General features: G+C 40.0%; 1 protein-coding gene across 1 annotated transcript in view; it reads right to left on the reverse strand.

Annotated features, from left to right (window-relative positions):
* Positions 1-12,014, reverse strand: part of SLIT3 (slit guidance ligand 3) — a 508,252-nt gene that overhangs the window by 93,027 nt on the left and 403,211 nt on the right. The window contains exons 20-21 of the mRNA XM_054168241.1: positions 10,841-10,973; positions 976-1,044 (exon numbers count right to left, since the gene is read on the reverse strand). Coding sequence (XP_054024216.1) covers positions 976-1,044; positions 10,841-10,973 — 202 coding nt within the window. The remainder of the gene's footprint in view (positions 1-975; positions 1,045-10,840; positions 10,974-12,014) is intronic.

Raw genomic sequence — 12,014 nt, forward strand, 5'->3', positions numbered from 1 at the left:
GCTCTAAAACCAAAGTGCATTAGACTCCCTCAAAAAAGCCTTAGATTCAGAAATATTAAGGCATATTTCAAGAATATAGCATAGAAAACCCCCAAAAAACACTGGATACAAGGAAAATATTGGAAGATGGAAAAATTACTAAATGATAACAGCACAAGTGGGTATTCACTATATTGACTTGCTTTAACATGTGTTAAAGCCATGTCACTTCCACATGCTCTTCTCATTGACAGCTACCAATACAAAATTTATTATTTCATTCAAAAAAAGTCTTTCAGGCTCAAAAAGAACATTTTGTTTTGTTGTACCTCTCCCGTGAAAACCAAAATTAGGGATGTTTCCAAATAAAAAACTCTTTTAAAACAGAGGATTTCAGTTTTCCCAAAGTTTTGTTTTTGTCTGAGGCTGCTTTGTTCATTTGACTTGAGTATCTAACACAGCTAATTCAAATAGCATGTAAAACTTGTAATAAACAAATTTAAAGCAAATAAACTTCATTCCTATGTGTTTCAGGGAGCAATTTACTAAACAAAGTTTATCTGTGTGTCTGTCTGTACAACTGTTCACAGAAGAAACAGCTATGCAAATTTTCATTGCCTTAGCATTATAAATACTGCCTCATCTAAAACAAATTAATGCTGTCTCTTCCGCTAATGACCTTTACAGCTTTGCACAGATAAACCTGTCAAATGAAACTGTAGCAGCCTGCCTGAGAATTTAGTTTTCTCATAGAGGCTGGAAGCTCCTCAGAGAAAGAGTCTCTCTGACACTCTCAGTCACCTCACTCCTTCTCCACTTTTTATGAATGCTTACTGGCAACAGTGAGCACTGTGAAATTGTTTCTAAACCCAAATTACAGAAGGTTTCTGGGGTTTGTGGGTTCCCCCCCAAATGCTAATTACTTATGTTCCACCTACAACATAGTGCAGAAAGTGTCACGTGATTTTTGTGACATTGAAACCATGTGTTTCTTACATCAGCGTCAGGTGTCTGAAGGTGGAGAGCCCCTTTGGCACAGCAATCAGATTGTTTCCTTCCAGGTATCTGAAAAAAAAGTCAGTTTTGACAATTAGACAAACATGTTAACAAGAACACCTGTCACTCAATCTGCACTATGAATGAGGAAAATACAGTCAGTCAGTAAGAAAATTATATTTGATTTATTGCTTTGAAACTGTAATAGTTTCTCCTTTATGAGTGAATTAACCTGCATGCAAAGCATGACACAGCTCATTGACCTACTATTTTTTTTAAGGCTTGGAAGGGAATAAAAGATCTTTGGCCTACAGCAAACAGAATTGACCATGTGGTTCTTTTCTGATAGCAGGGGATAAAAACGGTATGGCTTGTACTCTGAACTGAAAGCTACCTTTGCCAAGTTTCTGCGAGAACACTGAGAGGTGCCTGACCCTATTACGAAAGTTTTGTTTTGCACATCAAAGCTCTTTCTACAGCAGGGTGGAAGCTACGTGGGACACTAGTGAATGTCTCTATACAGACACATGCACAGTAGGGCCTTTTGGGCTAATCCCAAATCTTCATACAGGTGTGCAGTTTCCATGTTTTCAGTCTTTCTGTACAGAAGAAATGTGAATATTACATAATCAAACAAAAACCTCTGAACAAATACAACACTTTCCAAAAGTTCTGAAAGATAATCAAGTGTAGCCAGGAAATGCAGCCCACAGACACCAGAACACTTCGTGTGCTTCCTTTGCTGCTGATAATATCTGATAATCATGTCAAGAATTTCTATCCCACACATACTATTTCCTTTTCTTTGGCAACAGACCTCATTTTTGCATTTATTATAGCAAACCACAATAATAATGGATTATTAGTGTATTCTATGTTCCCTCTCTACAATAAATATAAGAAGACAGAAATAACAGAAAATCTCCCAAACTTTATTTTTATAGAATTGAAAAGTAAAATCTATAAACACTATCAGAATTTCTTATATAATACATTTTATAGCTGTTATATTTTTATTTCCCCTTGTATCTCAGCATATAACAAAGGGGAATGGTTTTAAACTGAGGGAAAGCAGGTTTAGACTGGATCTTGTGAAGAAGTTCTTCAGTACAAGGGTGGGGAGACTCTGAAATAGGTTGCCCAGGGAAGTTGTGGATGCCTCCTCCCTCGGGGTGTTCAAGCTCAGGGTGGATGACACCTTAAGCAGCCGAGTCTAGTGGAGAGGCACCCGTGCCCATGGTTGGAGTAGATGATCTCTAAGGTCTCTTCCAACCTAAGCCATTCTGTGATTCTATGATAATAATGCCCTCCCACTATTTTCTGCTGCTTCAGTCCTCTTTTCAACCGAACTGCTCCAACTAACTACCGCAGCCTGATAGTTATCAATTCCGCCTGCTCACAGGATCTCATCAAGGCAAAGTTTGGAGCATGCAGTGGAGCTGACCTAACTCCCACAGGCTAGACATGCTGGACTACAGGCTTTTGATTTTTTTAATCAAAACCAAAATCCTGTGTTAATGAAAAAAACAAACAAACAGTTGAAGAAATTAATCTCTCCATTCACAAAGGTCACAAGCAAGAGTGTTGCACAGTCAACAACCCTGGCAAAGAAGTGCCAGCTGGTCTGCTGATGCAGGTATCACAAATGAGACTATGGGTTAGTTATGCCACATTAACACCTCCCATGGATTTTCATATTCAGCAAGTGGAAAGTCACTTGGTTCACATTGACTAGATTTGTTGTAAATAATTTTGAAAACGGAGTTCCTTGGTGAATTCACACCATAAATTGTTACATAAATGACCCTCAGAATCCAACCACATATGTGACTGCTTAAACAGGGCAAATCATGTCTCATTTTCCCAGTCATGGGGGAACACAGCAAGACACTGGGAGTCTGCACCCTTTCTTTCATCCCATAAAGATGCAAATCTTGAACCCATGCATGAGGGTAGGTTGAGTTCCAGTCTTTATTCCAAACATAAAATCCAAAGGAATTCCAAAAGAAATGGAAAGCAAGTCATGTATTATGTGTTTGGAAGCCATATGATTTTTCTTCAGGAAAGGAGACACAGTGCACATTTAAATCCAGCGCTTCGTTATTCAGACTAACACAGACATGCAGAGCTCTGGAGTCAAACTCCTACAGAAGATCAGCTTTGAGTAGTTTTGGATTGGTATGGCAAGCAATTTGATGGTTATAGGAACGTGCTAGCAGAAATCTGCAATACATGTACCAGTGGTATGATTTCTGAACACAATTTTACACTGGAAAATTAGTGCTAATATATCTTTCATGTATGCATAAGAACAGTTCCCCACTGTTCAACCTTTCACCACAATATACAAAGAACAGCAGTGTTTTCTAAGCAAAAAGCATTCATTTTGAATGCATACTTAAGTGCAACGAATTTGAAATATCCAGAGCATGCCAAGCATCAGGAGCATCTGAGATGCAATGTTTGAAGAAACCAACTGCTGAAGATGAGCTGCTGCTCACCAAGGGCCAGGCCTCTGTCAGAGCAGGGAGAGGATGCAGGGACAGCAGCTCTGCACCTTGCTGTGCTGAAGATGATGCATGGGGGCTGCAGGAGGGCTGGAAGCTGAACATAGTGAGTAAGAATTATTCCTGAGGGTGAAAGGACAAAGTCCAGTTACAAAACTCTGTGTATTTCTACATAAAGAAATACAAATGGGGAAAAAAAAAACAAAGAGTGGATGAAGCTGTAGATGGCCTGCCCAAGCAAAACAAAACAAGCCATAATTGAACAACATGCAAGGAAGATTGTAATTTGAATTATTTTCCTTTAGCCAAAGGATGTACATGGCATCTGGTATGCAAATAGATTCTGGCATGAATGAAAAAAATGTATGTCTAACTTCAATGCTCAGAGTAAAGCCATTATCACACAGAGTCAAGAGTGTGTTAGCTGCCTTAACACAGACACACAGACTAGAATCCAGAAACTTTGCTTCCTAATTCTGCAGTTTAAATATCAGACTGAAAATTGTTCTTACCCCACAAATGCTGCTGCTGGGAATGCTGAAGTCTTAGTAATGACCTGTAACCAACAAGCAGCTACCAGAGCCAAAACTGAAAAAGAAAATAATAAAATCTGCCTCCCAGGAAAGGCTTCTTCTAAACCATGACCAAGTGCTGCTGACAGTGCCTTGCTCCATGCCTGCACCCACCTCACTGGCTCCCAGACCCCAGTGCCTGCAGCAGCCCTGGGGCTCATCCAGCACCTTCCACACACGCTAACATCACACATAAAAAATTTAAAGCTATGCATAAAAGATGACAGCTGTTCTTTTTCCAACTTGTCTATTTTTATACTGAAACCACTTGGATTGGAGGTGATATAACCAGCACAAGGTGCCAAAGCATCATGTAACGATTTGAATCACTTGGAACCTTTTTTTGTACTGAAATGTCTATTCAGCCATAAAGTCAAGCTTGCAGCAGCAATCTGTGCTCAGAAGAAACTGAAGAAAGAAATCAGTTCTCAGGCAGTAAGTGAAAAGACACAGTCTTTTGTTTAATTTCCTTCAATATTTCATATAGAATGTTACATTACAAAAAAGGACAATGCTAAACAATTGTATGTAGCTCTAAAATTTGGTCTGAACCTTTTAATGCAGATACCCAATACCCTAAAAAGCTGAGGCAAGTTTAGTTTCCTAAAGATGGTGGTCTAGAATAGAACTGGACTGTGAAAGATGAAACTGCTGCAAGGCATGAATTTAAGAGAGCAAATTACAGTTTCTTGAGAAGATACAAAATTCAAGTGTGCATAGAGGTACAAATCTGGACCTTGAACCTTTCCAAGTTTTGGCAGATTTGGACTCTGAATGTTGCTGCATTTGTACACCAGACTGCAGCCTACAGGTCTGACACATAGAAACATAGCTGTGTTTGAGAGAAAAGGGAAGGCCCCAAAGCTAAACTTGCCTTTAGTTTCTATCATTGCTAAAGTAATCTTTCTGATATGTACTCAAACTTCATGAGTCACTGAACACATTATCTGACAGTATTGAGACTACATTTCCTAAACTCTCTGATGTGAAATGCAGACTCAAGCCCTCTATTTCAGCTGGAACTACAATATCCCTCTACAAAACTATCCATTCTCTCAATGGGAGAATTTTCCTCTGTAGTGAATTAAACAGCCTGTAAAAACTTTTATGACACAGGATCATGTAAGCCTAAGCTTTGATCTAAATTGGTTTCTCTCCTTTATTATCAAAGGCAAATTCACTGAAGTCTGTGTTAAGGGTCAGTGTATAAAACAGTACAGATTGCCTGACAAGCAAAAGCATTTGCATTTTTGAGCAGATGATTTTCATCAGATACCTCACTTCAGAGTTACCCCCTTTGATCCAACAACAATACAGACATACTGAAAAATGGCACAAAACTGTTACAATATTCTACATGTATCATAACCAACTGCTTAGAGTCTATTTATTGCAACAATTCACATGGCCTAGGTACAAGCCACTGTTTCTTAGCCACAAGTCAAGAGAAATCACAAGTGCCTTGGGACAATGTAAGGAATGTTTAGATTGGTGATAAACACCTCCAAGCAGATGAGGGAACAGATGTATGTGAAGCAATTGTCAAAACCAACACAGTAACTGGAGATTCAGTGGAATAAAGATGCCAGGCTAAGGCTGAGGCAGCAACAGGAAGAAAACTAGTGGTGGGGAATAAAGACCTAAAATACAGTTCAGTGGGATTCCTCTACTAGGAAACAGGTCAGCCAATTCTGAAAACTTGTGCCAAGTTCTGAATGAGCTTGCAGTCTAACGAACCTAACATGAAGAACAAAATCGCTGACCAAGGAAAGAATGTTTGTGAGGACAAAAGAGAAATGGCAAAAGTAATACTAATATGTATTAATATAACTGAAATGAAAAATAACCACTAACAACAATGTACAGATGCAGGTTTTCCTAACAATCCCATTAGTGCTATCATATATAAACACCAGTCCAGTTCTGGTGTACCTGCTTGTGACCGTTTTAGGCTGTGCCTTTAAGAAAGAGACAGCTGCTGGAACACTCTGGCTGAATGTAATGAAAACAAAGATAAAGTCTAAACGAATTTCATTGGCAGATTGGTAGAATGCAACTTTAAGTTTTAGTTCAGTTGGAATCTTTCTCAGTTCCAGCCTGTTCTGTTCTATTCGGCCTGTCTGCTTCCGTCTCTCTCTGAGCAACTAGCCGGAGCTGACCTTGAATAACAGATAAGAACTAATCCTTGCATGCGCTTTGAGCCTAACAGAATTTATTCCTTAATAATTACCCTTTTTTCTCTCTCTAACCCTTTTTGGGAAAAAAGGGAGGTAGGGGGGAGGGAGAGAGGGGGTACAGGGAGGGGAACCCTCCTCCAGCCAGGAGGAGGGAGTTTTGTTCTGTATTATTTTCTTTGCTGTGTATTTCTGTACATATTGTAAATATTGTATATTGTGTACATATTCACTGCATTTCATCCTGCTTGTAAATATACCTTCAATTCATCTTGCTTCTCTGACTGAGTTAGCCGTGGTTTCTTTCTTTGTGGGGGAGGGAGAACTGACCCTTCTCTCACCACCACACTGCTGTAAGAAGGACACAGAGCTGTTGGAGTGAGTCCAGAGGAGGGCCACAAAGATGATCCAAGAGCCTGAACACCTCCGCTATGAGCATAGGCTGAAGGAGCTGGGGTTGTTCAGCCTAGAGAAGAGATCACTCTCAGGGGACCTTAGAGGTGCCTTTGATACCTGAAGGGAACCTATAGAAAGGACAGAGAGGGACTTTTCATAAGGGTGTCTAGTGACAGCACAAGGTAGAATGGTTTTAAGCTGAGGGAGAGTAGGTTTAGATTGGATCTTAGGAAGAAGTTCTTCAGTACAAGGGTAGTGAGACTCTGGAACAGGCTCCCTGGGAAGGTTGTGACTGCCTCCTCCCTGGGGAGGCAGGTTGGATGAGGCCTTGAGCAGCTGAGTCTAGTTGAGAGGCATCCCTGCCCCTGGCAGGGAGGTTGGATTAGATGATCTCTGATAGCCCTTCCCACATAAGCCATTCTGTGATTCTATAATGATATAGCTGTGTCATGACAATGTTTGGAGTCTAGAGATGACACGATTATTTCACGTTTATTCCAAAACACACCGTGCTCGTTATGTTATAGCTTATGCACACGCCATCCACACAACTGCTGCCAATGCTTTTCCCCAGTGCAAAATATTATTTGCTGTAGGTCCATAAAAGCAGCTGGATGCTGTCAGATAAGACTTTATTAGAAATAGACTATACTTTGTGAAAGAAAAAAAAATACAGATGACAAAAATAGTGTTCACATACTGAGGTAATATGTAAAAGCAAAAAGAGCATGGGAAACTTAATTCAAACAGATTTGGGAAGGAGAAAAAAAATAAAATAAAGAAAGCCTAAAACACTAAGCAGCAGTGAGGCTAAGTTCCAAACTAGCTCATTGCATGAACATTTTACTTCTGAACATCTGGACTCGGAAATTGGGTATGTTCAAAAAAACCAAAGCTTCTCTTCAGACTAAGCAAATAGTGGGAAAAAATGTAGGCAGTATGTAAATATACAGCAGAGGAATTTGAAAGAAACAACATAATATATCCCTATTCCCAAGAAGCTGAAAGAAGGCTTGCCTGTGATGACGAGGTTTTCTGAAAGAATAGCTGGGAAATAAGTTTCTTGCATCATCCCTCTAAAATGCCATGAGACTCAGTGATATTTTCAACTCTGTTCTAGATGGAAGCCTTCCCTGCCAAGATAATTTCTCCTCCCAAGGGTGGTACAAACCAAATACAGAGATGTCTCCTGTCTCTATATATGAAGGAGAAAATGGTTTTCACACACTTTGTCTATATACACATCCAAAAAAGAAACCCCAGGAGAAAGTTGGAAGGAGAGAGCCTATGTCTCCAGTCCACCATGAAACAAAACACTGTTGGTGATCTTTTTTGCTGATCTTAGGTACAGTGAAATGTGGCCGAGGAAAAGGTTAACATTTTCCCTATGTACATGTGCAAGACCTATATTCATTTTTGCACATTTCTGTTTAATATCTGTTACAATAAAAGAATCCCTGATTTAAGACTATTTGAAGTCCTCTAAAAGAATTTAAAAGTACTTCTGAGAAGACTATATCCAGCCATTACAGACTGGTTTAGCTAGATACATGGCAGTTCTTCTTCTTAAACCATGTTGTATAAAGCCACACTGCAGTTAATAAAAAGCACTGCAGCTAACATGCCCTGCAAATGAATCCGTCAGGAGTGGGAGTTTATAAATGGAAGTGTATAAATGGTGCACTCATAAAAATCCCACTAAAATGCTCCCCTGCACCATATCACCATTCAGGCCTTCCTCAGTGAGCTATGGGCTACCAGGACAAGAGGCTTTTTACACCTTTCTTTGCTCCTTGGCATGATTTCTGTGCATAGTGACTGTGGGTTTGTGCGAGTGCCCGCAGGAGAGTGGAGACACTACCCAGAAGTCATTGACGTGAGAGTGTGGAAGGGCCAAAAGACAGTGTGGGTTGTGGTGACACAAGGAAAGGGTTTGTAATCTCTCTGAGCACCTGTGACCACTGTACCAGTGAGAAAGGCAAATGCATCACTTCCCTGAAGCTGTGGCTCTCACTAGCCCCAGTGCTGATACCTTCTGCAGCAGGTAACTTTTGTGCTTCCTTGTTTCAAGTGTTAAACAGATATCCACTACTACCACAGAAAGAAAATAGCTTTTAGAAGATATGCCTGCCTTGGGACACAGTTCAAGGGAACTGTCCTAGGGAAATGAGGGTATTTTGGTGTGAGGAGTGTAAACAAATTGAAGATAGATCTCTTTCACCCTGTGCCCAGAAAGTTACTGAGCTCTCTGCTAGGTTTCAGCTGTTCTCAGAATGAGGCAAGAAGCTGGGTTCTACAGGAGGTGCTGTTTACCACAGCAGTAATCACAAACACAAAACAATAAAAACACTTAAATTCACACTAGCAATTTGGGGCTTAGATGATACAGTCCTTTCTAGATTATGAGCAACATCTTTATCTCAATCTGAATTCCAAAGGAAGACAAATGAGATTGATTAATTTTTTAATTTCATTCTTGTCACAGTTTCCACAAACACACGACATTTTTAGCTTCAGTACCTGCAGCTCATCCCTTGGAACAGATACAAATAAGGAGCTCAGCTGATGTTGCCTGAGAGGAGAGTGAGATTAGTATTGAATTTTGAGACAGCTGGGACAGATTCAAGGTTATATTTGCAGTATATGAAATATTCAGAGTCAGTCCATGGCTGACTACGTTCTGCTGACACATTTCTGGATTCAAAGCAGAAAGCCAAAGTAGAGGCTTGCACAGCCAAGAGGCTCCTACTGAAGAAGACAGTCACGTAAAACTCCTATGAACTCAAACTGTTCAGTTCCAGGCTACTGTCTCATTTGCCAAGGAACAGCTTAAGAAAATGTAGCACTTTTCAAGAACGTGAGATTAATTTATCTCTTTCTGTGAACGTTATGTCATCAGCGTATCAGATAGTATCAGTAAAGCTCAATATGCAGAATTTAAACGTAAAAATTCCTCAGTGTGGCAGTGGAAATCAAAGTAACATCTGTGAGACCTTACTGTTGGCAACTCATATTTGAATGCAGTGAAACCTGAACAAGAACAGAGCAGAAGTTTTCACTGTGCTCCTCAGTACAAGGGTGTTGAGACTCTGGAATAGGTTGTCCAGGGAGGTTGTGGATGCATCCTCCCTGGGGCTGTTCAAAGCTAGGTTGGATGAGGCCTTGAGCAGCCGAGTCTACTTGAGAAGCTTTCCTGCCTGTGGTGGGAGAGGCTGGAGTAGATGATCTCTAAGGTGTCATTCCCTGATGCTATATACTTTCAGTACACTCCCCATTCAGCAACAAAGTCTTGTATTTGGCTACAGCCCTGGTGAAAACAGTGCAAACTCCATTCTCCTGCTGTAAAGTGCATAAGAAGCCTTATATCTAATTCATCAGCTGACTTGTTCCCAAATGGTAAAAATTCTACTAGGTACTCAAAAAGAACAGAATCAGATTTTAATTCATTACAAAATTCACTGAACATACCAACAAACTCAACCAATTACTGTCGCATAGAAATGTTGATGCACTAGTAACAGGTTTCAGTAATGACTCACCTGGGATACATTTGAATAAGGACCTAAAGGGGAAAAGCTCAATTTTTCCTGTTACCAGCTGCTTAAGCCAGGCAGTTCCATCAGTGCATTTTCTTTCCATGGGAAGAACCAAAATCCAGTATAAAGCCATAGTGAGGGAGAAGATGAAATGACAGCCAAGAAGATGGGTTTTCAACTAGGAAGAATTTACTTTACAATTTAATCTAATTATCTGTTGTTTTAGCCATTTTGTGGGGTTTGGAGAAAAGAACTCATTGTTTGTTTCACCACTGCCTTTCTTTTTCCTTTTCTTTTTCATTTTTTTTTTTCATCTCATCTCCTCAGAGGATAATTAGCTCACAGCTGTGTAAGTCAGGAACGTATTTTCATCATCCTTTCAAACTGTCTGTTGTAAGCTCAGGCTTTTCAGAAGCACTGCAGAATTATTTGATACTAACACATTTGTTCCTTACATGCAGAATTAATGGGTATAAGGATAGATAAGCTCTCTTCCTATTACAGAGCAATGCATTCAGTCAAGGGACAAATATGTATAAAGATAACAGTCAAACATATGGAAAGCACCGCAGCACAAAACATGAGTCACTAAAGGCAACCTCCCCAAAGACCTACAAAGCCTCCCTATGATGTAATTTCATGAACTTTTCATGAAAGGAGCTGTGTAAAAGGTAACTTACAGCTCAGTCACATCTTTGGGAATTCCTTTGGGCAATATCCGCAGCCCTTTGTTGCTGCAACGTACCACTGAGTCCACACAGGTACACTGGGAAGGACAAGGAGGTGACAGCAAGCAGCTGCTTTCATCATTACCTGCAGAAGGAGAGAAATGGAGTAGTAGCAAGTCAGTTTTACTGCCCAAAGTCATGCACTCCGAGGATGACTGCTTACAAGGACCAAAGAAGGCTAACCCTGAATCCATGGTAGCCATCACAATATTAAAATAGATCCAGTGCTTAGGATCCACATAGCTTCATACAGGCTCTTTAAGCAACATGAAGAGTTCAAAAATTGAACAGCAGCATTTCAAAATAAATATATATTTTTTTAAAGGAGTATCTGCTTGTCTGTAATTTTGTGAATTATACTAAAATCAGTTATGTGAATCCCAGATCCTGTCCCCACCCCCAATGTACTGTCTGAAAGGGAGAACTTGACCGGAACATTGCCCTTAAATTCATCTAGACCTGATTTTTGATATCTACTCTGCTTTCAGATGACTTTTTTTTTTTTTTTAATTCAGCTTTTAGAAGTTAATTTTTTCCTTTTAAACGTCATCCTTGCACTTCATTTATTATCTGAATTGCAAAACCTCATTGTTTTTTGACAAGGATAACCAGGCAAACAACAAAGTGAGCAGCATACTTCCAACTGCTGGTGATCCATCTGTGCACACATAAAAACATCTACTTTCTCCAAAAAATGGTTTCAAAGGTTCATAAACAGCAGATTACATCTTGTAATTGAAGAACAATAGGGGTTTTTTTCAGAAGAAACCAACTCTTTGAAGTTAAGAGCATTAAAGCATGGATTTTCCCCAAAAGCAACAGGCTTTGCAAAACATAAGGCGAAGGCATACTACAGCATCCCATGTATATGAAAGAAAACACTTAGTGGCACATTCTCTAAATGGCCGTGAGAGGAACCACACAACTGTTTGTGAGTATAGGCAGTCTCAGCTGACCAGCATGGAGACACAGTGCTGCCCTCCCTGAGCACACAACCAGCTGTCATTAACTGCTGCCTTGTTTTTCCCCTTTTAAACTGATGCAAGGACTAATTGAGACAGATCTGTTTCTGTCTTCTCTCTGCTGGGTGTACCCATGAGTTTTGAGATTAAAGAACAAGACTGGA

The sequence above is a fragment of the Dryobates pubescens genome, chromosome 16 (genome assembly GCF_014839835.1).
Source record: "Dryobates pubescens isolate bDryPub1 chromosome 16, bDryPub1.pri, whole genome shotgun sequence".
Taxonomy (NCBI): domain Eukaryota; kingdom Metazoa; phylum Chordata; class Aves; order Piciformes; family Picidae; genus Dryobates; species Dryobates pubescens.